This window comes from Macrotis lagotis, chromosome 5, assembly GCF_037893015.1.
Source record: "Macrotis lagotis isolate mMagLag1 chromosome 5, bilby.v1.9.chrom.fasta, whole genome shotgun sequence".
Taxonomy (NCBI): Eukaryota; Metazoa; Chordata; class Mammalia; order Peramelemorphia; family Peramelidae; genus Macrotis; species Macrotis lagotis.
Genome location: NC_133662.1, coordinates 6,097,906 through 6,123,874, shown reverse-complemented (window position 1 = coordinate 6,123,874; position 25,969 = coordinate 6,097,906). Strand labels below are relative to the sequence as shown.

The 25,969-nt window shown below is 43.0% G+C and overlaps 2 protein-coding genes across 2 annotated transcripts; one reads left to right on the top strand and one right to left on the bottom strand.

The window, feature by feature from the left end:
- Positions 1-8,208: 8,208 nt before the first annotated feature.
- VPS52 (VPS52 subunit of GARP complex) lies at positions 8,209-18,284 on the bottom strand. Its single transcript, XM_074236578.1, has 20 exons — positions 17,974-18,284; positions 17,634-17,718; positions 17,403-17,455; positions 17,136-17,211; positions 16,891-16,958; positions 14,525-14,700; positions 13,965-14,115; positions 13,619-13,719; positions 13,371-13,503; positions 13,123-13,180; positions 12,764-12,897; positions 12,154-12,309; positions 11,534-11,652; positions 10,301-10,424; positions 9,986-10,081; positions 9,764-9,871; positions 9,522-9,587; positions 9,270-9,381; positions 8,775-8,893; positions 8,209-8,606 (listed from the first exon to the last, which is right to left on the bottom strand). Exons 1-20 carry the CDS (start codon positions 18,223-18,225, stop codon positions 8,460-8,462), a joined length of 2,334 nt encoding a protein of 777 aa, XP_074092679.1. The 5' UTR covers positions 18,226-18,284; the 3' UTR covers positions 8,209-8,459.
- Positions 18,285-18,446: 162 nt separating this feature from the next.
- RPS18 (ribosomal protein S18) lies at positions 18,447-25,552 on the top strand. Its single transcript, XM_074236595.1, has 6 exons — positions 18,447-18,552; positions 19,119-19,217; positions 24,234-24,320; positions 24,411-24,512; positions 24,684-24,775; positions 25,432-25,552. The coding sequence occupies exons 1-6, from the start codon at positions 18,550-18,552 to the stop codon at positions 25,505-25,507; spliced, it is 459 nt and encodes a 152-aa protein (XP_074092696.1). The 5' UTR covers positions 18,447-18,549; the 3' UTR covers positions 25,508-25,552.
- Positions 25,553-25,969: the final 417 nt, after the last annotated feature.

The window sequence follows — 25,969 nt, the reverse complement described above, 5'->3', positions numbered from 1 at the left end:
CCCTCTACCTGCTCTATTAACTGAGAAGGTTCATGAGTATTATCAGTGTCATTTTTCTATACACAAATACATGCAGTTCATCCTCATTAAGTCCCTCATATTTTCCCCCTCTCCTCCAATCTCCATGCTTCACCTGAGTCCTGTATCTGAAGGTCAAACCTTCTGTTCAGCTCTGGCCATTTCAACAGGAACATTTGAAATTCCCCTGGTTCATTGAAAGTCCATCTTTTTCCCTGGAAGAGGACATTCAGCCATGCTGGGTAGTTGATTCTTGGCTGCATTCTAAACTCTTTTGCCTTCCAGTATATTATATTCCAAGTCCTATGAGCTTCCAATGTAGTTGCTGCTAAGTCCTGTGTGATCCTGATAGCAGCTCCATGGTATTTGAATTGTGTCCTTTTGGCTGCTTGTAATATTTTCTCTTTGACTTGGGAGTTCTGGAATTTGGCTATAATATTCCTAGGGGTTGGTTTTTTGGGATCTCTTTCTTGGGAGGATCAGTAGATTCTCTCCATTTCTATTTTGCCCTCTGCTTCTAGGATATCAGGGCAATTTTCCTGTAGTAATTCTTTGAAAATGATGTCAAGGCTCTTTTCCTGATCATGACTTTCAGGTATTCCAATAATTTTTAAATTATCTTTCCTAAGCCTGTTTTCCATATCAGTTGTTTTTTCAATGAGATGTTTCACATTTTCTTCTAATTTTTCATTTTTTTGGGTTTTGAAGTATTGAGTCCTGGTTTTTCATAAACTCACCAATCTCCCTGAGTTCTATTCTTTGTCTGAAGGATTTTTTCTTCTCAGAGAGCTTTCTTATTTCGTTTTCCATCTGGCCAATTCTGTTTTTTAAAGCATTCTTCTCCTCAATAACTTTTTGAACTGTTTTATCCCTTTGACCTAAGCTGGTTTTTAGCATGCTATTTTCTTCAGTATTTTTTTGGATTTCCTTGACTAGGCTGCTGACTTCATTTTCATGTTTTTCCTGCATCTCTCTCATTTCTTTTCCCAGTTTTTCTTCCAACTCCCTCATTTGATTTTCAAGGTCTTTTTTGAGCTCTGTCATAGCCTGAGCCCAATTTCAGTTTTTCTTGGAGTCTTTAGATGCAGGAGCTTGTGCTTCCTCATCTCCAGACTGAGTATTTTGATCCTTCTTGGAATCATAGACAATATATTTCTCAATGGTGTTCCTCATTTCTCTGCTTGCTCATTTTCCCAGCCTGAGCCTGGTTTTAGGGTGCTTCCTGAGCTTTTGGGACACTCCCACAAGGGTCTCAGTGTGTGAAGCTCTGTCCTCCCTCCTGGTCTCTGAATGACCATATGTGCCCCCCTCTGCCAAGGGGCTGAGGGGGGGCCTGCTGTTCTATGGGGGGGGGGCCTAGACTGTGATCAGGATCTGAATGTGGTCAGAGCCCCAGAGTCCTATTCCAGGGACAGAGCTCAGCAGTCTCTCTTCACTCCCTTCCCTAGGTTCAATGGGCTCATGCCCTGGGGGCTCCTGCTTACCAGCTCCACCTGCTTCTGTTTCCTGCTGCTTTCTGTGTGCCCTGAGGGCTGGGTTCCATGTGCTCGCTCTGGCAGAGGTCCCCTGATGTTCCCCCACTTTGTGCCTGGTGCTCCCCAGGGCACAGCTCAGGAAACTCCCCCGCTGCTGTGAGCCGTGGCTCCCAGCTCTCTGGGGCTGCCTCCGGGAGGCTGAAGTTCTTTAGCTCTGGCGGAGCCCCCCTCCGACCCCAGGGAGCAGAGCCTTTCTGCTCTTTGCCAGGTTACCTTGAGTAGGAGAACTGCCTCATTGGGTCCCTCTGTGGGTCCCATCTCTCCAAAATTTAGTTAGAGTCCTTTGCTTATAAGTTTAATGAGAAAGTGCCTAAGACTGGATCCTTTCTTGTCGCCATCTTGGCTCCGCCCCCTCTCCTATATTTTCTGGCATTTTATTTTAACCCTTTATTTTTAAGGTTTACAATTTTTAGGGTTCATGGTTTTTGTGCTGTGACATGTGGAAATGGACTAGAATTTTGAGGTCAGGTCTCCACTTAATCTTGCTCCTTGAAAGGAAAGATGTCTATAGCTCTTCAAATCATGTTTCTATTCCGAACTAGTGTTTTAGTTGGCAGATGTGGGATAGGGAAATTTTGACTTGGAAATGGAATAGACTACCTTTTAACAACTATGTATATGGGATCCCTAAAAAAAAACCTAGCCAGTGCTGGCCTTGAATTAAGTTTAGTCTACCACTTTTTCAACTCAATTGCTTTATTTTCAGACTTTTGTTTGAAGTTTGAAATGTTCTCTGGAATTTTAAAGTGTGAAGGGAGGATAGTTTACAATACAAAGTCTAGGGTCTGCCTATATTGTTGTCTATGGGCAGGTACTGAGTTAAGATATAAAATTTAGCCTCCATTTGATCAAAAACTGATGAGATTGCCCCACCTGTTATTAACTTAACCTGGTCTTGGACTTCTCCTTTGCACATACTCAAGGAGATCTAGATAAGTAGTACAATGAATTAATTTACAGATGAAAATTTTTCACTGACACTTTTAGAAACTTTTATCAGTGTTTCATATCACTTTTGGTAAACACTATTGAGTTATGAAGATATTATATTTAATTAAAGTATATATAGTCAGGGGCAGCTAGGTGGCATAGTAGATAAAGCACTGGCCCTGGAGTCACAAGTACCTGGGTTCAAATCCAGTCTCAGGCACTTAATAATTACCTAGCTGTGTGGCCTTGGGCAACCCACTTAACCCTTTTGCCTTGCAAAAAACAAAATAAAATATATATAGTCAAGTGACCTTTCACTATGACCCAGAGGGATGGTTCCCCTAATTTCTTTTTACAAAACAGATAACTTGGTTTAAAATCCAGCTTAAAGTGGGGCAACTAAGTGGTGCAGTGAATAAAGCACCAGCCCTGGAGTCAGGAAGACCTGAGCTCAAATTCGGCCTGAGACACTTAACAATTACCTAGCTGTGTGGCCTTGCGCAAGCCACTTAACCTAAAAAAAAAGTTAAAAAACCTTTTTGCTGTTTTGACTTATTCTAAGAAATAAGATGTGAGTATGAAAACATTGATTAGTGAAATATAATAATTCATGTGTTACCCTTTTTGGAAATCTTATTTGTTCTTTTGCTGTTTTGTTATACATATAATTAGTAACATCTTTCGGGGTGGCTAGGTGGCGCAGTGGCTAGAGCACCAGCCCTGAAGTCAGGAGGAAGTGAGTTCAAATCTGACCTCAGACACTTAATAATGACCTAGCTGTGTGGTCTTGGGCAAGCTACTTAACCCCATTGCCTTACAAAAAAAAAAAATCTTTTGAATGCTCTGTTTAAAAGTATTCTAAAATCAATGATTTGTATTTATGTACTTCTAAACTTGGTTAATAATAACTCAACATATTCTACTATAAAACTTTTTATAAAGCATGGTTCTAGAAGCAATTGGAATTTTTTTTTAATTGCAAGTTTATATTTCACATTTAAGCACAGTCCTTATGTTGTAGAGGAAGAAGAACTCACACTTGGACCCCAGAGTGCAGGTATAAAAAGAACACAGATTTATTAAAAAGTCATTACAACACAAAAGAAAGAAGTGAGAGTTCTTCTCTTTTGGGAGCAGTTGTTTAGCTAGGGAGACAATGCATTAGAAGTCAGAGAAGTGAGGGCTTAAGAGAGGGCAAGAAAGTCTCCATTTTCTCCTTAAATACCCATTCAGGATTTATGGGAGGGGTGGTATTTAGGGAGTGGTCCTAGTCTTATATTGGAGAGTTTGCCTTTTGGGAATGCTCCCAGGATTTTGTATTGTAGATTGCTGTAGGAGGTGTAGCTGTAAAATGAGACCCTACTTGGTTTAATGTATCACTGCTGCATAATCTAGCATCTAACTTGACCCACTTGTGAGGCCATGGCCAGGGTCAAAGTAAAGGTCAAGTGTAGAAAAAGATAACAAAATTTGTTTCCATTACAATATTATTCTATGCCCATAATTCCCTGCAATCTCTTATGTGCAATAATAGAATGAGTTGTGTGGTTTCTCCATGATGACATTATTGTTGCCACTGTAAGATTATAGTTATCATACAGCACATTTTGATCCTTTAAAGTTTAGATCTAAATCTCTGTCCAATTATAGGAAATTGCTATTAAAAACCTCATGAAGGGCAGCTAGGTGATGCAGTGGATAGAGTACCAGCTCTGGAGTCAGGATGACCTGAGTTCAAATCCAACCTTACACACTTAATAATTACCTAGCTGTGTGACCTTGGGCAAGTCACTTAGCCTCACTGCTTTACAAACACTTTTAAAAAAAAGTATTTACCTTCTCCCTTTTGCATTTTCTTATTTGTATAGGTTATCTTTGATCTTTGAAATCCCCCTTGACTTTGTAAATGTATAGTCCATCCTTTTCCCCCCTCCATAAACAGAATTGTTTATTGCTTATAGTATGTTGTCTATTCTTTGTCTATTCTTCTAGCAACTAGTTCTCCAAAACATACAATTTCTCCCTCCAATATGCCCAATTTTTTCTTTCTTTAGCTGATCTACAGTTGACATGACATTATCAAAATGGGGAGAATGTTAAAGTATTATAATAATAAAAACAATAATAATAAATTTTTCAAAACCATATTCCAAGTTAAAGAAAAAAGACTGATTTCTGAACAGTATTCAGCCTTTACTTTATAATAGGTAAGAAGTCTTTGACTATCTCCCCTTTTGTTAATTACAAACTCAGGAAGACAAAAAACACTAAGTAGGAAGATTTGTCCTGCCCTCCTAATGCTTAAAGTCCAGGAAGAGATAATAATCAGATAGTATGTATTAAGGATAACAGTCTGGGAAGAGCAACTGGGCAATTTAATGATTGTGCAACCTTCATTGTTAGGACACCAAAGGACATTAATGATTTTCCTTATTTTTTGTCTCCTACAGTTCTGGGTGATCTTGGATTTATAGGTTAATTGTAAATCCTAAAGACTAAAACTTCATGTCTAATCTATACTTTGTCATTTTGTTTTTTATTTGGGTTTTTTTTTTGCAAGGCAATAGGTTTAAGAGACTTGCTAGGTGATTATTATTAAGTGTCTGAGGCTGGATTTGAACTCAAGTCCTTCTGACTCCAGGGTCTGTGCTCTATCCACTGTACCACCTAGCTGTCCCTCTGTCATTTTATTGTCACCCTATATTTTTGAGGTTTACAATTTTTAGGTTTCACAGTTTGAATATAAAAAATATAAAGAAACTCCCATCTCCCCCTCAAGTAAGACAGTTTTCAGTGGGTAAGTTCCAGGGGACCCAACAATGGATGCTATTTATCTGGAAGACAATGGGATGAAAATCAGACACACAGTATAAGCAAGACCAGTACAGAAGGAAATATTTGGCATCACATTTTTCTCAGTCTAATTTTTCCTCTATTACACTAGCATGTCATCTGACCTCATATGTTACTACACATTTTCTATGTGCTTGCCCTCCACCCACTGGTGTTACTGTAAGCCAGAGGAGTTTATTTTTTGATCTCTTCATTTGCTGTGCTGTTTAAATGTCCTCTGCTATAAACTATATCTTCTGGTTGGCTGATAAAAGGAATCACTAATAACAATAATAGCATGTATAGAACTGCTTTAAGGATTCACAAATACCTCTTTTGTTTCATACAACCCTGGAAGGTAGGCGGTATCATCCCATTTTGCAGCGCAGACTGACTGTTACTTCTGCTGCCTGGGGCGAGCTTGACACTCAGGCGGAGTTGACGAGCCACCAGCACCGTTCTCAGAAGCCGCAGACCGCGACTTCCCGGAACTAGGGGTGGAGACAGAAGCCCCGCCTCCCTCCCGCCTAAGGGAGTGATTAGGGCGTGGAGCGGAAGGCCGCGGAGCGGAAGGCCGCGGCCACCGGAAGATCCGGGACAAGACAGTTGCCCCGCCCACTACGGCTCTCGGGCCAATCAGAAGTCCCAAACCCTGGCTCCGCGCCTAGTTCCTCCCCGTTACCAGAAGCTGCGTTAGCGGGGCGAAGAGAAATCTTCCCAAGCAGAGAGCTGGCTCCGGAACAGAGTGGACTCTCTGAGAAGATGGAGGGGCGGGTCTGTCCCTCCCGGTGACCCCAGGGAGCTTGATCCCGCCCCACTTCCAGTCACAAGAATTGTTTTGGCTTTCTTCCGGAAGTAGTTCCGTCGCCATGGAAATTTCCGATGCCCGCCTCCGTCCTCAACCCGCCTTCCTAACTCCCGGCCCGGGCTCTAAGATGTCTGCATTATCCCCGCGTGGGCACAGGCCTGCCTGCACCCTGGGGTGTCCGGAAATAAGCCGGGTTTTGGGGGACCTCTCATGGCGGGGGAAGCGAAAATGAGGGCGCGGCCCCCCTTCCCCTTGATCGGCACGCCCCGCTCTCCCCGACGGATACCCCCGGCACTGCACAGCCCGGGGGCCCGGAGGATGCTTCATGAAGACCTGGGAGGGAGAAGCAGCCACTTTGCTCTAGACTGGACCCTCGGTATAAAACAGAACCAGGCAAAAGGTCGATTAAAATATTTGAAAACTGCTCTCGCGTCTGCCCCAAACTTCCTCTCCAGGTTAGAAGTCCCATTTCCCCCCATTGACCACACAGGGCTGGCTCTCCCGGAGGTCCTGGGCTAGACTCTCCAGCTTGCCAGCTTCTTCCTACCACATGCTGAGAGCAGTTTCCTGTTCCCTCGATTTCTTGTTTCATAGGTTTAGAATATACAGAGGGAAGACACTCTAAAAGCCATCTAGACCAACCCCCTTGTTTTACAGAGGAGAAAACTCAGACCCAGTGATTTGCTTGAGGGATCTGAACCTAAGCCCCCTGACTGGTTACCAGTGTGCCTTCTATCGCTCCGAGAAGCCTGACATTCCCTCCCTGCCAATAGCAAAGAGGAGAGATAGCAGATTAACAGGACTTCTTAGCTTTCTTTGCATACATTATAAAAGAGCTCTCAATCAATCTGTACATCTTCCTATCCCTATCCTGATGATAAACTGTATATTCTTCAGACTAAGTAGTTCTAATACTCATATGGTGTGTTTTTTTTAGGTCATTTGCCTTTCTTTGGATACTCTCCCATTAAATATTTTTCCTAAAATTTGGCACTCAAATTTCAGGTGTGCAATGACCAGGTAAATAAAGAATACCTACCTCCTAGCCCTGAGGTCTTCTGACCCCCAATTCAGTAATATTTTCATGTTGCTTTAGAGATGTGAGGTGGGGCGGGGCAGCTAGGTGGTACAGTGAATAGACACCAGCCCCAGGGTCAGGAAAACCTGAGATGTGGGAAAGGGGCAGAGAAAGAGGGCAGGAGAGAAAATGGGGTTGGGGTTAGAAAGTTCCTTAGAGTAAGGCAGTTTGCTAGCCTGGCTTAGGAACTTCCAGTTATGCATTGCTAATTGATGATTCATGTGGTTAGCCAAGAAAACTTGTGTTGAACTACCAGGCTGTCCACTTCATTATTCTAGCTGTGATTTTAACTTTGGTCAATATGACCAATGGGAGAAGCACTCCTAGGCAGTTTTTCAACAGCTTTTTCTCTGTAATCAATAGCCCTATGCTTTTCAGAATTGATGAAAGTAGGCAACTTCTTTTCCTACTGTGGATTTCAACAAAGGCTATATGAGAAGACAGACCTAAAAGGTTCTACAAAAGTGGAAAGGCTTTGTACAAGTCCAGTAAGACTGTGTCTGATCTGAGGACTTAAGTGTAGTGTGTCTACTTAAGTGTAAAGAGGTTCTGGTGCCCAGGTGTTTTTTTTTTATTTTGGTCATAATAACTCAGAACGTGGACAAATTTATATTAATGAAGTATCCACACTAACAAAATCATGGATCCCAAAGTAGACACTATGGACTAGAAAACTGGAAACTTTGGGATAGGATCTACCTAAGGATGGATTTTTTTAAACCAGTAGTCCATGAACTTTTAAATTTTTTTATAATTAAAACATGATTGGTTTCCTTTCATTCTACACATTTTATTTTATGCATATGAGAATGACATTCTGAGGAGGGATTTTAATCAGTTTCATTAGATGGCCACAAAGGACAATGACACAAAAATGATTAAAAGCCCTTGCCCTGGAGTTCTGCCACCAAAAGTGATCCTGGGGAACTATATCCATCTAAAGCAATTTCTTCAAAATCCTCTCTTACAACTCAGAATCCAAGAAATGACGGGGGGGGGGGGGGGGGGGGAGCACTGAGGCACCAAGTTTTATTGGTTAGAAGGACAGAACCATGAATAGAAAGTGTCAGTTTGAAAAACGTCCAGAATAGATTATGACAACCCTGGCAAAGTCATGGGAGTAATATAGGGTTGGAAACAGAAGCATGTGAGAAATACAGGAACTGGGGAATCATTAGGTGGCATCCTGAAAAATTGAAGACATCCTAGGGATAGAATGGAGCAAGAGAGAGCCTGGAAAATCCCAAGGATAAACATTTCAGAAGTTGGGCTTATGCTTCTTAAGCTCAACCATAAGGTGGTGAATGTTGATGAGCTCTGTGCGGGCTGGGAGGGCTCGGAGCTGTGGCTGGGATAAGACTCGATGGAAGCGGTGATAAAGTTGGATCAGCTGAGTCAGTGCTCCCTGTTCAGAGATCATAAAAGGTTACAAAGGTGGTTAGAGCTCAAGAACCACCAAATGAAGCTAATTAGAATCTGAAGGTGGGATCAGCGACTGGGGGTCCAGTTACTGACTCCTGGTTATTGACTTCACAAAATTGGAAAGGGGCAAAAAATGAGAAGAGGGTATTACCTGGATGATGCTGGTCCCATTTCGAAAGTTAGTGAAGCTCCTCATGACATCCTGACTTAATGATTCAACTGAAGATTTCCAAGAACTGCCAAAGCCACGGATCAGCTGAGTCACCCGGGCTAACATATTAAAAAAAACCATGGTGATACTGTTAGAAGGCTATCTCCTCCCACAGATGAAGTTAGATCCTCCTAGGGACTTCTAACTTAATTCCTGCTTTCCCCATGTTCATCTAGCTCAGTGGTGTCAAAAATAGGGGCCAGTAAATGGTACACATGAATCCCGGCAGGCTGCATATTGACTTAGAAAACCACACATATAAAAAAATATATATATATGCATGAAAATCAAATAGAAACTTCATTTTAACCTAGTTCAGACTGCACTCAGAATTGTTATGGCCGTCATATCTGACATCTCTAGTCTAGGTCCTATCCCCTTCTCTTCCCAGTTCCTATATTTCTTTGTCTCATCCTTTCCCTGTGCTTTTCTCACCTTCTTCCCCTCGAAGTCGCTCTGCCTGCCCATGTTCAATTAGACCTTCAGCCTCCTTCACAAATGCCACCAGGCCCCCAAAAGGTGGGGACAGAAGCTCTTCAATGAATTCCTAAAGGACACATAAACAAGGTTAGGGTTGGGCTTGGACGGGGTCAGTGTACCTGAGAATAAGCTAGGTTTGGAAGAATATTCACTTCAATTTGTCTAACTACTTAGGGAAAGGACTAGGAGTGAGAGAAAATCCATGACCTGTGTTCGGGCATTAAGCAGCTGCTGGAAACTCTCAACTTCTTTGCTGTCATCTGCTGCACGTTCCTGCAGAAAGTTGCAAGACAAAAAAGGGAAATTTGAAGATGGACTGGGATTCAAAGTGCCTTAAGAGTAAATATAATGGGTCCTTTCATTAGAAAGCAACCCTTCTCTGGATAAGGAATAATTCCTGAGATAGGAATGGAGAACTATTTTTGTAGGTTTTGGGGAAAATCTCTTACCATGAGCACACCAAGCATCATGTCATAGTTGTTGATTAAAAACACAAGCTGCTCTTTCCGTGAGGAGAACTCAGCTGCCACTCGGAGCACAAAATTCTCTACCTCCACCTAGGAAAGCAGGAGAGAACAATGGAAAGCAAGGTTATTTGAGGCAGGATTTCCCTCCCACCCCCAGCAATCCCAGCTAGAGAAAGGCCTAGGTCTAGAAACAGGTCATCTCACCTGTAGTTGTCCCAGTAACTGCATTGTCCGCTCGTTGGGAATTGTCTGGTTGATGCTGACAAGAGCCGAAGAGAACTCGGCATAACGACGGGTGATCTAAGGAGAGATTACAGTTATATCTTAAACCAATTCTCCATAATTATCCTGTTTCCCAGACTGCTGTCTCCCAACCCCACCCATTTCAATTTACTGTTCTTTCACCCCCCAATGATCAGTCCTTTAGTTCTGCCCAAGTCCCTGGGGTGTCATCCCACCTCACTCCCCCAAGTAGAGGTTATCTCAATAACTCCAAAGTAGCCCTTGCCCTGCCCTCACATAATGGGGCCGGGTGTCCAGCCCTCCAAGTCGCTGGGGGTCAGTGCTTCGGACACTCTGTACATTCATTTCCAGAATCAGCTCGAACCGAGGCCACAGTAGAGCCAGGACCTGTTCCCAGTACCTGGGGGTTACCAAGGATCAGAAGTCAGAGAAGAAAGACATATGTTCCAGGCTAAAAAAAAAATCCCTTTTGGGTTTCCTTCCAAATAGACCAAAGGGCCCCAGATCTGAGGGAAAGGGCACCATCACTTAGTTTCTTTTCTCCTAATTCTTGCTGTTATCTTTGTTTCTTCTCTTGCCTTTATTTCTCACATCCAATCAGTTACCAAGTTCTAGCATTCTATTGCAATATCTGATAGTTCCATACTGTCCCCTCCCCATTTCAGTGGGCCCTGATAGATCTATCTCCCATGCATTCACTGGAAACTGCATCTATTCTTCATACAATTGCCAGAACAAGTTTCCTTTTACATAACTAGTTCAGCTGCTCCTCTGCACAAATTTTTTAGCAATTCCCAAAAGCCTACCCCATAAAATTCTAGTTCCTTTGCCTGGCATTTGAGGTTTCCTTATATAATCTAGTGCTACTTGACCTCATCAGTCTTAGCTCACATGATTTCCATGCCTCTGCACCCTATGCCCATTAATACTCTTCCCAATCCTTGGAAGGGCCTCTCTTCCCTTAACCTTCTACAGAGGAGCATAAATTTGAGATGTCATCTTGTCCAATGCCTCAATTTGCAGATTAGGAAACTAAGTACCAGCAAAGAAGACTGCCCAAGGTCACATAGGCAGTGAAAGCTTCAAACTTAATCATTCTTCCTATAAACCCAAAACACTTTCCACATCTTGCTAAAGTCAAGTCCAATGCACATGATGCCTCTGGGGAAGCACTGATTCTCACTGATGATGCCCTCCCATTCCCCAGTATACTTTACACTTCTCCAATTATCTGTGCTACAATCATGTATGTCCCATCTCCCTACAAGACTGTAAGGTACAAAAGGAATTGTCACAGTCAAACTTAATCCTCCACAGGGCTCTGCTTTTATAAGTAAATGCTATGGAGCTTTCACAGAGTGGGAAAAGATGAGTAAGGAATCAAGGGGTGGTTCAGCATAAGAAGTCTCTATGGGTATGAGGATTATCAGTATCTTGTTCAATGCAGGATTATTTCCTTTAAGTGAGGGAGTTAGAAGTCAATAAAATCAAAGGCAAGATATTAGTGACCTGTCCAGTGCAGGGACATCCCTCTTAGCAGCAATGTTGCGAAATCGGAGGACAATGTGGATACAGAGAAAAACAGCAATGGCATCATAGCAATCAGCCAAATAGGATTCCAGATGTTTCTATAAATTGAAGGTAAAAGTCAGGGTGAGCCAGTCATGGGAAAAAGAAAGTCAGAGAGGGAAAAAAATATTTAATCCACATTCCTTCAAAGGAGTATGTGCGTGCATGCGCGCACACACACACACACACACACACACACACACACACACACACATAAATTTTCTCTCTCTGTTTTGTGTTTCTTTGAAGGGCAAAGTAGAAAATATTAAAGAAAGGAATAACTCCTCACTCATCTCCCCACCACCACCATCATTTCTTCCTGGTCAGAGTCTTAAGGTTCCCGTGTTAGGTGGCAAGGAGGGGAAAGGGAGAAAAAACCTATCAAGATTATGATGAAAATGTGCCCTTCATATGGCACAGCTCAGAACTGGAGCAAGGCAGGATTTAAGAGGGTAAAGGTTTAGGGAAACCTTCAAGGTCTCCCACAGGTTATGATGAGAATGTGTCCCATGAAATGAGAACTCTATAATAAGGGGCATCAGAGTTTTTAGGAATCTCACCAGAGTCATGTTGAGAGTACGTCCCATCACAGCATGGAAAAGATCATGGGCTGCAGGGCCAGAGACAGCGAAGAAATCACAAATAAAGAGATACTCACGGCAGGAATTATCTAGGAGAGCATAGTGCTGGCTGCGGAACAGTGCTTCAAAGGGATACTAGGAGCAAGAAAGACTTTGAGTGAGAAAAAAGAGATGGGAGAGGAGAGAGGGCTAAAAAAACCTGGTAGATCTGACACCAATCTCCCCTGGCAGTCTTTTCTTCTTCACCCAGAATTAATCTTGAGAAAATGGCAAAGGTGAATCAAGGTTGGGGAGAAAAACCCTACCACTCCTAAGGCTCATCACACTCCTCCAATCACAATGTTGATTATAGAACACTTGACTGAATATTAAGAGAATTTAAATAGGGAATGTTAAAGATGTCTACAACACTGACATTTCCCCTACCCCAATTCTTCTTCCTTATCTATATTTTCTTCAGCCCTTCTACTCTTATGTTGCATTGTATTCTGAGTATATCTGCTTCTCCCATTCTCTGCATGCCCTGAAGTAGAAGCATACCTCTTCAAATCCCACTATACCCCAAATCCCTTCCCTGTTACCATCATACCCTCTGCTCCCCACGTTGAGCTGTATGGGGCACCAGGATGGGAGCCTCAAGCTCCGTAGGAGAGATGACAGAGCCACGGGTGCCTAAAGTGAAGATTGTGTTTCTACTTCGGAGAGATGGCTTTGAGAAAAACCGTGATTGGGAAGGAGTAATTAAGGAAAACAAAACTTAGGTACAAGTCCAATATTGCTCTGGATCTCAGATATCTAGACATAAAAGTGTCACTTCTAAGTGACCATATCTCTTTTCAACAATCAAACTTCTACTTCACCCAAGATCTCTGTATAGAGCTAACTTCCTCTTAGTCCACCTCCCATTTTCAGCAAGTCTCTGCCAGGACCCCTTGGCTCTCAGGATATCTTTCTTTGCTGTGTCTTCCACACCCATCAGATCATCTTTCTCAGCCACCTCCTCATACTGAGGGGGAAATATCGAGGAAAAAAAAGTCCATGACAATGTCTATCCTTATTTCTCCTCTACCCAACAAACAAAACAAAGCACAAAATGATACCCACCTCCCTGGTTCAGCTGAGATACATCTCAGCCAGGTCTTCCTTCCCCATCCCTCCCTCTGTTTTGATTTGCCCTCTCTTCTTTCCAGTTTTACCTGAACCTTCATGAGCCTCCCCAGGTAGGAGCGAGAATATGACAGATAAACTTTGCCCAGTGTCTCCACATACTCATCCCTGATCTCTCTTGCTGTTGCTCGCTCATTTCCCAGCAAAAACTGATAGAAAAACCTGCAGTTTCCATGAGAACAATTCCATAGGAAGGTTCAGAATGTGTCCCCACCACCTTCTACTGTGTCTCTCCCAACTCCAATGACCCTCCTCATGCCCTGAACCCAACTGTGACCTGTATTTGAGCAAGGCAGTCTGTGGGATCTGATAGTTAGTCATCGGTTTTCTAAATGAATAAATCTTCTGCAGGACGAATTCTCGAATCTTAGCCACAGCCTGATGAGAAAGGACCATATACTGTAAGGGGGGGGGGGTCGAGGAAATGGGCACTAAGTGGGGAAAGAATGATAGTGAGATTGATAAAGGAAACTTCTCAGAGTTTATGAAGATTTCTGAGAGAATTTCCTAGAGACTAGAGGGTAGAGGGCAATATCTATTATCTATTGGGGGAGCGGGGAAGTCTTAGGAGGGGTTATTCTGGAAGTCTCAAGGGTTGCTGGGGGCACCAACCTATTCCCCACCTTGACCCTAAGCCGATCCAATACGCCCCTGACATCTGCACAGGCTGCTGTCCCACGAGCTTCCTGCTCTCTAACAGCAGCTGCCTTGGCATCAAGCTCCTGCAGCTGTTCCAGGAACCGAGGATCTGTCACTGGTGCCTCTAGGATTGCCCTGGGTACAGGCAGAAGAGATGGCAAGCTGTCATGTGGCAATGAGGAAACAAGTTCCTCTTAGAAACCCTCCCAAAGAACAATTACCCCTTTATCAAGACTCCTCTCCATCATCTGAAATGTGAGGGCAGGGTGGAGTTAATTGACATTAATAAGTATCCTGATTCCCATGGGATCTCTGGCAACACTGCTCAAGAAATATCTGGCCCAAGTTAATTCCTTTTTTCTGACTCCTGATTCATGCTCATCAACGTAACCACAAACTACTTATTTTACTGTAAAACTTTTGCCCCTTGAGCTTATCTGATTCTAAGACCACTTGCTAATAAAGGAAAGCACTAATCTATCTAAAACATATAGAATTGGCTTTAATCAGTGACCCAAGTGATTCATAATATCAGGTGGCCTACGTGACCAGTGCAGAGGGTACAACTAAACCATCCACAAGCTCCCCAAGTCTTCCTCGCACAGCCTGGCGATTCCGGAGCCGAACATTCATGGCTCCAGATTGTTCCTGTAATGTCCGGATCTCAGAACTAATGGAGCTGAGGTCACTCTGGAAAGCACCCAGCATCTGTTCCATGCGCTAAAAGGAAAGGAAATAGAAGGGGATCAGTGACATTTTATAGGGGCTAACAGAATCACAGGAGCTAGAGCAAAGACATTTGGATAGAGTTGAGGTATCCCTGCAGAAATGTCTATAAATGCTCTATGAACTCAAGGAGAGTGGATCAACTGGAGGATATGGCTTATGAGGACCATTGAAGAAAGGAAGGCTAAATCCATTCTTATCCAACTATAGCACCTGGTCCTATGTGAGAGACATAAAGGATGTTGGGTCTTGGGGTGAAGTGTTTCTCAATCTACTCTTGTTCCCAGGACCCAAACTTCCTCAATTCCCCTTGATCCCACATTCCTGTTATATTTCATGATTAAGGACCAAAACTGCCTCCTAAAGTCACCAGTGAGCTGTAACTTATCAAATCTAATGGTATCTTCTCAGTCTTTATCCTCATCTAAAACATTTGCTGTTATCTGACATGACCACCCAATCCTTCTAGATATTCTCTCCCTTTTAGATTTTTGCGACATTTTCTATTATTTACCTGACTGCATTCTCTTGTTCTTCTTTGCTGGACCATCATCTATGTCACTCCCTGTCTATTTGCCCCAAGGATAGCGTGGGCCCTCTTATCTCCCTGCTTTAACTGAAGGAGTTTCCATGAGTTCAGTTAAAATATATATATATATATATATATATATATATATATATATATATATATATATATATATCTCCATATTCATTGCTGCCTGGTCTCTCTTCTGAGTACCAGTCCTTCATCACAACTGTTTATTAGACATTTCCTTAGGGAAGTCAACAAGTTCAAAACAGAACTCAATTATCTTTTCATCCAAACTCAGACCTCCTTCAAACTTTGCTATTACTATCAAAAGTACGTTCCAGTCACAATCTTGACAGCAGCATGCTTAACTCCTTGTTCTCCCTTACCCTATATATTTAATTGGTTTCCAGATCTTTTAGTTTCTATCTCACTAAAGTGTCTAACATCCATCCCTTTCTCCTCCTATAGTCACATGAGTTCCAAGTCCTCATCTCCTCTTAATTATATTGTTTACATAGCCTCCTATTTAATCTCCTTGACAACTTGACTACATGGCTTGCAAACTAACTTTCCTAAAACACAGGGAGTAAAAAAAGAAGTTATTAAGAACTTATAGTGCATAACAATAGAGATTAAAAGCAAGACAGTACTGTATTCTTTTTTTTTTAGGGTTTTTTTTTTTAAGTGGTTTGCCCAAGGCCACACAGCTAAGTATCTGAGGTCGGATTTGAACTCAGGTCCTCCTGACTTCAGGGCTGGTGCTCTATCCACTGCACCACCTAGCCGTCCCCCAGTACTGTATTCTAATAGGGAAAGTTTCTATCTATAGGAGATTCCAGCTGCAAGTTAGATGGCAGATCCTAATAGTTTTTAGGGTGCAGAAGCAAGGAAGATGGTAAACTGTTTTAAGTTACACCCTATTTCATAAACTCTAACAGCTCCCTCCCTATTACCTCCAAGAACAAAAATAAATTCTGTCTAGCATTTAAAACTGGATCCTTCAGACATTTCCTGTCTGAATATACAGTACTACCCACCATACATTCCAAGTTCCAATCATACTAGTCTTATTGTTATTTCTCACACAAGACATCCATTTCCCTTTTGTGTGCTATATCCCCTCCTCTGCATCTGGAATACTTTCCCTCCTGCCTCTCAGAGATCTCTAATTTCCTTCAAAACTCAGTTCAAGGGGTAGCTAGTTGGTGCAGTGGATAGAGCTAGTGCCCTGGAGTCAGGAGGACCTGAGTTCAAATCCAGCCTCAGACACTTAGTAATTACCTGTGTGACCTTGGGCAAATCACTTAACCCCATTGCCTTGCAAAAAAAAAAAAAAAAACTCAGTTCAAGCACTGTCTAAATGAAGCCCTTCCTGAGCCTGCCAGCTACAGCTACTAGTTCAACAACTCCCAGAAGTACCTTGCATCCTGTACATACATAATTGTTGTATCCAACTCTCCTCTCTAAGTGTGAGGTCCTTGAAGGTAGGGACCGATCCATGTTTGTCTTTGTGTTAGTGTTTAGCAAAGTACGTGACAGCCATTAAGTAAACACTAGTTCATTGATTGTGTCAGAGACCTTGGAAATGATATCAGTGCTTATTCGGATTTCTTAAGAGTCTTGGGGATCATGTGAGAAATTTGGTCACTAACCTCAAGGACAGCATCACAGGCTGTGATCTGGTTGTGCAGTGATGCGATGTTCTCACTTTCTTGGATATCTGAGCCATGGACAGTTAAGAGGATTCTCAGAAAGGACAGATTCCAAATCTCTGAAGAACCCTCACGTGCTAAGGCCTCACCCTCTCATATGTCATACCCTGGTATGAGAGGAGACCATCTTGGCTATAACGTCACTCGAGTGATAGAAATTCCCATTTTCCCCCCCTTGAGGATACAATCTCGAATAGATTTCTGTTCTATCTGCTGTAGCTCCAGTTCCACCTGCTTTGAATAATGACGAAGATCCACACCCTAGGAGGACCAGAAGAAAGACAATCTAAGCCAAAAGAAATCACAAAGCTTGAGGCTCTGCAGGAGTAAATAGGGTTTACGATGAAAGAGAGATATTAGGGATCGCATTAAAGAAGACTTTAGGAAAGATTACTGGGTGTGAAATGTTAGAATGGAGGGCAAGGGTCAATGTGCACCTCAGGAAGTCTCACCGTTTTAAGAGCTTCCTTTACCAAATCATCTTCTAGATTTGCTTGAATGTGAACTAGAACCAAAAATAAATCATGAGTTCTTTCCTTCCCGTGGGAGCCCATGCATTTGCCTCATCCCACAACTTCCAGTTTTCCCCACTGCGGCGCTTCCTCATTTTTGAAACCCCAAATCTAGGGTCGTTCCAGCATCTTCCCCCGGCCCCTGTTTCCAAGGATCTCATGAGCCCTCACCATCTACTTCATCTAGGATGAATTCATCAGATGTGATATCCAGCTCCCCCAGCTGCAGAGGCTCCTGGAGCCCAGGGCCGCTCCCCTGGAGAGAGAGAGCGTTGGCAGCGGAGGTGAGGGGGGAGGGAACATGGCTCGGGCGCCGGGACGATGGGCCCGAGCACACACGCCCCCCTGCAGGGAACTGCTGAGGCGAGCAGGCGGGCAGCGAGCGCGGGGCTGCAATCAAGGGGCCCCGGGGAGCCCCGGGGAGCCCCGGGGGTGAGTGGCCGCCCCGCCCCGCCCGCCCCCCCGCCAGCCGTTCCAGCCTCGCCGGGGAGGACAAACGCGGCCCCCGCACCAGGGCATTCTCGTCCTCGTCCAGGTCCGAGGCGCCGGCCGGCAGCATCAGGTCCGAAGATGCCATCCCTGCCGCCGCTGGCCCGCCGTCCCGCCCCCCCGGCCGCTTCCGCCCGGTGTCTGTGGAAGCAGGTCCGGCCCCTCCCTGGGGGGGCGCGGCAAGGAGAGAGGCGGGCGCCTGGGAGACTCGCAAAAACGACGCTGTGCCCTCAAGGCGTGCGTGTGGCCGGCGTTCCGCCGACCCCGGGGGCATGCGCTTCGGCTCTCTAGCGGAAACCCCAGTGTGTGCACTCTCTCAGCTCCGGACCGCGACCTCAGACATTCTTAGTTTCCCCAACGGACGAGCCTTAAGAGCGCACAACGGAAACACGCGAGCCCCGCCAGCCTCCGGAACTCCGCCTCCGGAAATTGCGTCCGTCCAAAGGAGCAGCAGCAGGAAGTGTCTTTTTGCATTCACGGAACCTCTTTCCTCTCTTTCCCCCTCCCTCCTCCCCCCGCCTCGAGGCCTGCTATATAAGGAGACCACGTAACTTCCGTTTCCTCTTCCAGAGAAGGCTCTCACGCCGCCGTTGCAGCCATGGTAAGGCTGGCTCCCAACCCCGGCTAGGGATCCGGCGACATCGGGGTCGGGGGTCTGCGGACCGAACTGGGGACGCGTCGAGGGCGACCCGGCGTGGAGGCCTGCGCTTTGCCGGCGAGATTGCTGAGCACTCCCGCACACTTAGGCTAGGGCGGAAGGTCTCGGGCATGGAACCGGCTCCCGGGTCCTTGGAAAGGAGGGACGGAGAATGGCGCTGGGGGAGGCGGGTGTCCCCCGGGATCCCCTATCTCCAGTCGGGGGTGGCTGTACGCGAAGGCAGGGAATCTCACCTCTTGGAGTTGGTCTCCACACCGTAGCCCTGTTTCCAGTTTCCTAGAAAGTTTCCAGGGACATGTTCAGGCATGACCTACCTCCCGGTTCTCTTGTATGACCGAGGGTGGGTGCTCTCACACCCTTGTATGTATTTAAGGGACAGAGGAGAGGATCTGGCTACCGTAACGTATAACTTGGGGTTTCTCCTTACTCATATAAGGAATTCTTGATGTTGTACACCCTGTTTGACTGACTTACTCAAATTGTTCCTCCCTGCTATCTCGAATCCTTAGTCTCTTGTAATCCCCGAGAAGTTCCAGCACATTTTGAGAGTGCTCAATACCAACATTGATGGACGACGGAAAATAGCTTTTGCCATCACAGCCATCAAGGTAAGGGTCAGCCAGAGGTCTGGATGGAGAAGGTAGGGCAAAAAGTAGGTTTTTCCACTGAGACACCAAAGAAGAATCAGAAGAAGCCTTCCCCATAAACACATCGACAGTTTCTGTGCACTGAATGGGATATGTCAATGGAAACATCCATTCTTTTGGGAACTGGTGCTGTTCTTCCTGCCCCCACCACCACCATTGTTGACTGATCTGCCAGGTCTTTATATATGTATTTGCATAGTGCTAAAAGAGCCATAGGCAGAATGGTATAGTGTGAAAAGTGATGGGCTTGTTGTCCTGACTGAAGATGTCCTTGTTTTGGACAGGTTAGGAAAGTTCTTCAGTATGAGTTTTTTTTCCATCTGTACAGTGTTATAAGTGATATTCTTTCTGCTTGAAATGTAGGTGGGAAGGCAGATTTGCTGTAGGAAACATTTGCTTATTTTAACCTTGTAGGTAGAATTTTTTTTTCCTTGAAGTCCACTGTTAACATATCTTAATTTGCAGTGTATCTGATTTTATTATGCCTTTTACTTCATGACTACAGCAATCTCTTCCTGAAATTCTTTACTTGTTAAAATACTTTTTGGATATCATAAGTATATGTCAATTTTCTAGCTTTTTTTTTATTCTGCAAGATTGTATTTGAAACTAGGCCATAAAGGATGAGATAAAAAAATGGAACCAGTCACTGTTTTACTAAAAAAGTTGAGTGAAACCAGAGCCAAAGGTTTTCATTCTCAATAATGTCCGAGGCAGAAATGTCTCTCCCCCAACACCAAATTGCCTTATTTCTGTTCTGTAAGAGAGCATTTATTTAGGAAGGTCTGTGTTGTGGTTGCCCTCAAATTAAGGCAGTAGATAAGAATTCCAAGGCAAATGGGTGGGGCTGGTAGTTAAGGGAATGGGATTCTTTAAAGGGGGGGAGGATTGAGGGGGAAGTAAACATTTAAGTTCTCATAAAGTTTCAGTCACTGCTAAGAGTTGGAGATTCGAAGACCTAAAAGCTTATCTTTACCCTCATGGAGTTGCTCTTCATAGAATGAAGAAGACTGAATACAAACAAGCTATGCCTAGGATAAATTGGAAGTAATCAACAGAAGAAAGGCAATATAATTGAGTAATGGGAAAGCTTTGCTGTAGAGATGGGCAAGTTTTTTTTTGCAAGGCAAACAGGGTTAAGTGACTTGCCCAAGGCCACACAGCTAGGTAATTATTAAGTGTCTGAGACTGGATTTGAAGCCAGGTACTCCTGACTCCAGGGTTAGTGCTTTATAAAGCACTGTGCCACCTAGCTGCCCCCTTGTCCCTACTTTCTGCAAAATCTTTACTGTGTGATATTCCTCAGACTTAGCATTGGATTTTTTTTCCTTTATATAGGTTGTTCTCTCCCCCCTCAGTTATTGTGTGTTGTTTTCATCTTGCAGTAAGTAAACACTGCTCCATAATGGGCACTCTGCATCTCCTCTCCCTTTCCTAACTAGTTATCTTGCAGATAAGTAGTAGACATTTGCTAAATATGTTTGAGCTGGAAAAGGTTTGTTCAAGGCTCTAACCTAGTCAGTGCAGGTGTTGTCTTCACTTTAACCTCCAACAGTCATTTTGTATTTCCTTCAGTTGTGAAACTAGGGCACAAACCACAGTGTCTGGTATTTGTAGATAGGCTTATCATTTTGACTTCACTAATCCAACTTTGAAATTAGTGCTGTGTTAGACTTAGTAGACATAATTTTTAACGTATAGTTCCCATTTAAACATTTTAAGGTTGGTTTTTTGTTTTGTTTTTTTTTTGATTACCAAGGTGGTGGGGGTAGGTCCGTGACAGGGGAAAAAAGACTGATTTATTCCAGTTTACAAATGAGGCTCAGAATTTGTGAATTGCCAAGATCAGGCAAATAATAATTTTTCAGAGGTAGAGTTTAAATTCATTTAAACTCATAGAAATCAGAACTAAAAGTAAAAAACCCTTTTAGGTTTGATTTTTTAATAGCTATTAGAACTAGCCAAAAGTGCACTAAATTGTTTATGGGGGGTATCAATATTGAATACCCACTTTTGTTTCTTTTTGAGTTAGAGTTTTAATTATAGTGGGAGTCTAAAGACTGGTTTAGATATGAATTTTCTAAGCTTTGAACTATTGGGGCTTAGTGTGATCTATGGTGGGCATTTTTTGGTTTGTTTTCAGTTTTTTGATTCTTTTATCCCCTGGCTGAGATACTAGAGTTGTCATTTCCTTCTCTAGTGCATTTTACATATGAGCAAACAAGTCACTTAACCTTCCAGGTCACATATTAAATTAGAATACCACATTTCAGTTACATGTATCATTTGGATCATTGAGGCTACACTGGGTGAGGGCTGTTAAGAGCTTACTAAAGGAACCTCTATTTAAGAGTATCTTTCACGTTAAAATGAGTGTTAAAAAATAACATAAAAACAGTAATTATAGGCAATGTTTAGGTTTTATGCAGAAATCTGATATGACTTTGCTGTTGAAAGAAATTTATGTATTTTGCCTGGAGAAGGTGCCTGACAGAAAATGGGAATCAGATTTTAAGTGTTTGAAAGGCTATAAAATCAGCTAGGTGGTCAGTGGTTAGAGTGCTATATTTGGAATTGGGAACCTGACTTCAAGAGTTAAAACTTGGCCATAACCATCTTTGTGCCCTGGGCGGCAAGTCATTTAACCATCTTTGCCTCAGGTTAATCTGTCAAATTAACTACGGAAGAAAAGGCAAAATGCTAAATCTTTCAAATTGTAGAACCTGACCTAAACAACAAAAACAAACCTAGGAAGGAAACTTGACAAACCACCTGCTAACCTTGGACAAGTTTCATGAGATCCCTGTATCGCCTGTAATTTGAGGAGGCCCATCTAGCTTTAGATCCATAATCTAAATTGGAGGGAACTATATTTCCACTTAATTCAAAACCGAACTTGACAACGAGTGCAGTTGGAGATTGATGAACATCTGTTGAGGTTGGTCTACATAATGTTTGAGATACTTTTTAAGTATCATGATTGAGTGATTTAATGGTACAAATTTGCTTCTGAGGTCCTTTCTGGTATAATATGTCAGGTATTATGTTCATCCTCTTTTTATGTAATTACTGCTAATTTTTTCTTTAAAGTTTGCCCCTTGCATTTCTGCCACAAGCATTCCTAATCTAGTTTCTTTCCTGTTCGCTGTCTTGTAATTATTACAACATCTTTCTTGGTGTCCTTTTAAAAAAATCTTGTCATTGGCTCCCAAGTTTTCTGACCTTAAATTGAAATTCAGTCTTTCATAATTAAGTAAATTTCCACCAAAGCCGGATATATTTTACTCCAAGACTAAAATGAGAAGGATGAGGCAGTCCAGAAGCTGAATGACCTATTTGATTCCAGCAGATAAAATGAAAGCCATTCAGAACCCTGCCCCGTCTGAGAATGACAGATTCCTTATTGGTAGTGCCTGATACCCACTTTTTAATTGGAATAAGCATCATCTTTGCTGGTCCCAAAACACATCAAGTCCTCTGACACCAAAATCCTTTCTTATAAATTGCCCTGATACTGCCATGGTTATCACTATTATTTCCTGTTACTTGGGCTTTGAGTTACAATATCAATGTGCTCCCTCCAGACACCTCCCTTTCTTGATTCAGGTTCATCACCACACTTGCAGTGCTATTTCAAGTCTCCACGCTTTACACTTAACTCTAGCTATCATTTTGCTAAAAGAAGCCTTATTGGCATTCAGAGCTTAAGCTCTTTTTCTAGTCCTGTCTCAGCTTCTTGTTTTTCTCCTCTTCTCCCATATATTGCTTGTCGCTTCCCTACTCCATTTGCATTGTGCAATTACTTGCATGTACATTGCTTTCCATATTCCTTCCAGAGCATTTTTTTAAAGGCTAAAAACATATTTTTGCTAACAGTAAGCACTAAGTGCCTGTTTATAAACTGATCCCTTTCTGTATTTGAAGTTATGCAACTTTACAAATAATCTCATTACCTGAGGACATGGTTGCTATTGACCCCATTTTACAGATAAGAAAAGTATCTGAAGTCAGATTTGAATTCAGGTCTTCCTGAGTCCAGGTCTATCAGTATTTAGTACCATTTCTCACCTTTTTGGTTTTTGCAAGGCAAATGGGGTTAAGTGGCTTGCCCAAGGCCACACAGCTAGGTAATTATTAATTGTCTGAGGCCAGATTTAAACTCATACTCCTGATTCCAGGGCTGGTGGTCTATACACTGCACCACCTAGCCATCCCCATTTCTCACTTTTCCAGAGAAACACAGCTTTAAAATATCTGGAAAAGGTGGAATATGTTTTACAGTTACCATTAAAGCAACATTAGAGGTAGAAGAAGCTTTGGGGAAAGAAGAAAAGTTAAGAATAAAAGCATCAGCATTTTCTAATAGATTTGGCTGAGATCTGTGTTCTTGAAAGGCTAAATGACTCCTCCCACAGAGATGATAATTGAATTGAATAAAACCAGGTGTTTTTGATTTGTTGCTGTATTTGGGTGTGTCCAAGAAGAAGTAAACATCTTCACTGGCTTCATCTATTAATAAATTGTATCAAAATTGTCCATGTGTCTGGTGTCCGTTTCTTCTGAAAATGCCATGACTTTTTAGTTTTGAGTTAATATGGTCCAGGTTCCTCTTTACTGAAGGATAGAGACTGTTTGAATAGCACTATCAGTAGGGATTAGTGAATTACAGACTGCAAATGCTAACCCCCAAAATGTAATCCTACGCTATATTACCCAAGGAAAGGTATCTCAGACTTGGGGAGTTGTACTTGGCCTAAGTCAGACATTACAAAGACCAAGTTCATATCTGGGCACCACCAAACTTTATGGAAGGCTGTTGATGGGGGAGAACCTGTGGAGACAACTAGACTAAGGATATTTAGAACTTTGGAGGTAAAAACCAGCATTTATGGTTTGGTAGGATTGCTAGTCATTATTAGCTATTTGGAAATTTTCCTAAAATTCTTGCCTCTCCTTAAACTATTTTTTTTTCCCCAGGGTGTGGGTCGAAGATATGCTCATGTAGTACTGAGGAAAGCAGATATTGACCTCACCAAGAGGGCTGGTGAGCTCACTGAAGATGAGGTAAGAAATTACAGGAATAAAGTGAGAAGGAAGAGCATTCTAGAAGGGAGCTTTGGATTTATACCACCTGTATTCCCTGTCCCATCACAGGTGGAGCGTGTGATCACCATCATGCAAAATCCACGGCAATACAAGATTCCAGACTGGTTCCTCAACAGGCAGAAGGATGTAAAGGATGGGAAATATAGCCAGGTAGGTGGAGGGGTACGGGGCAGAGAAATTCTAGAGCAGGGGGTTGGTTAACAACATTCTAGCTTTATAAGACTGTAAAGAGGGGACTGGTAGGGGCAGCTAGTAGTTGGCTCAATTAAGAGTTTTTAAAAAGGGGTGACTGGTAGAGAGACGTGCCCTCTGCCCATACAGGTTCTGGCCAACGGTCTGGACAATAAGTTGCGTGAAGATCTGGAGCGACTGAAAAAGATTCGGGCACATCGTGGGCTTCGGCACTTCTGGGGGTAAGTTAGATGGGGCCCATAAGGAAACTGAGCTGTCTGAACCTATGTTGACTATCCTACTGTACCTTGCATATAAAGTACTATCTGGTTACAAGGTTTTTAAAAGAAGGGGGGCACACATAATTGGGTGCATTATGATTATAATCTAGAAAAATGAAATATTTCAACAAAGTTGAGCAATATGGAAAGATGTAAGGTAGAGCAAGAATAAATGGTAAACAAAGGAGCTCAGGCTAAAGAGGGAGGTGGATTTTTGTCCAAGGGCCTTGAGTGCTAGGGTTGAGAGTTTTACTTTGTTTAAGTAGGCAAGGAGAGCCACTTGTGAACAAAGATTTGACATGGTTGTTTTGGCCACTGTAAAAGATTTAAGAGAAGTCTTTAAAAAATATATCATTGGGAAGTGAATCGAAATGAATTCTTTAAAATGCATGGGATATGAGAATAAAATTTATGGGGAAAGGAGTTAAATAAGGAGGAGTCAAAAGTTGGAGGACATTTTGGGACATGAAGACATAATTTGTATGCTCAGTAGATAATGTAATGTGGGTCAGCTCTAAATTGGAGATGCCCCGGACTAAGATTAGCAAATGTGCAGAGAAATGATAACTAGTAACTCTCATCTGACCTAAATTTTTTCCCCTTTTTTTTCCCTTTAGTCTCCGTGTCCGAGGCCAGCACACCAAGACTACAGGCCGCAGGGGTCGCACTGTGGGTGTGTCCAAGAAGAAGTAAACATCTTCACTGGCCTTGTCTATTAATAAATAGTTTATATCAAAATTGTCCATGTGTCTGGTTTCTGTTTCTTCTAAATGCCATGACTTTTTAGTTGAGTTGATAAGCACCTTTTTCTCAGGGCAGGGAGGGTGGTTGAATCCAACCTCAGATGCTTGACACATACTATGGGTGTGACCTTGGGCAAATCAGTTGCAGGCGCCCAGGACGGCCGGTCATCCGTAGTCACGTCTGGCTCTGGAGGACAGCATCCCCTGGCCTCAAGTCCAGGACATGGCATCACCTCTCCCGATGAGAGAGAACAGACTTCTTTCTCAGAAGATTCAAAGTTAGAGAAGCACCTGGGCCCAATTTCCCACCCCATGATGCGACCCTCAAACGCTGTGCGCACATTTAAGTAATCCCATTTGAAAACCGGCCTTCCGTGACGTCAGCGCATACTCCCGGGCAGCCACGACTCAG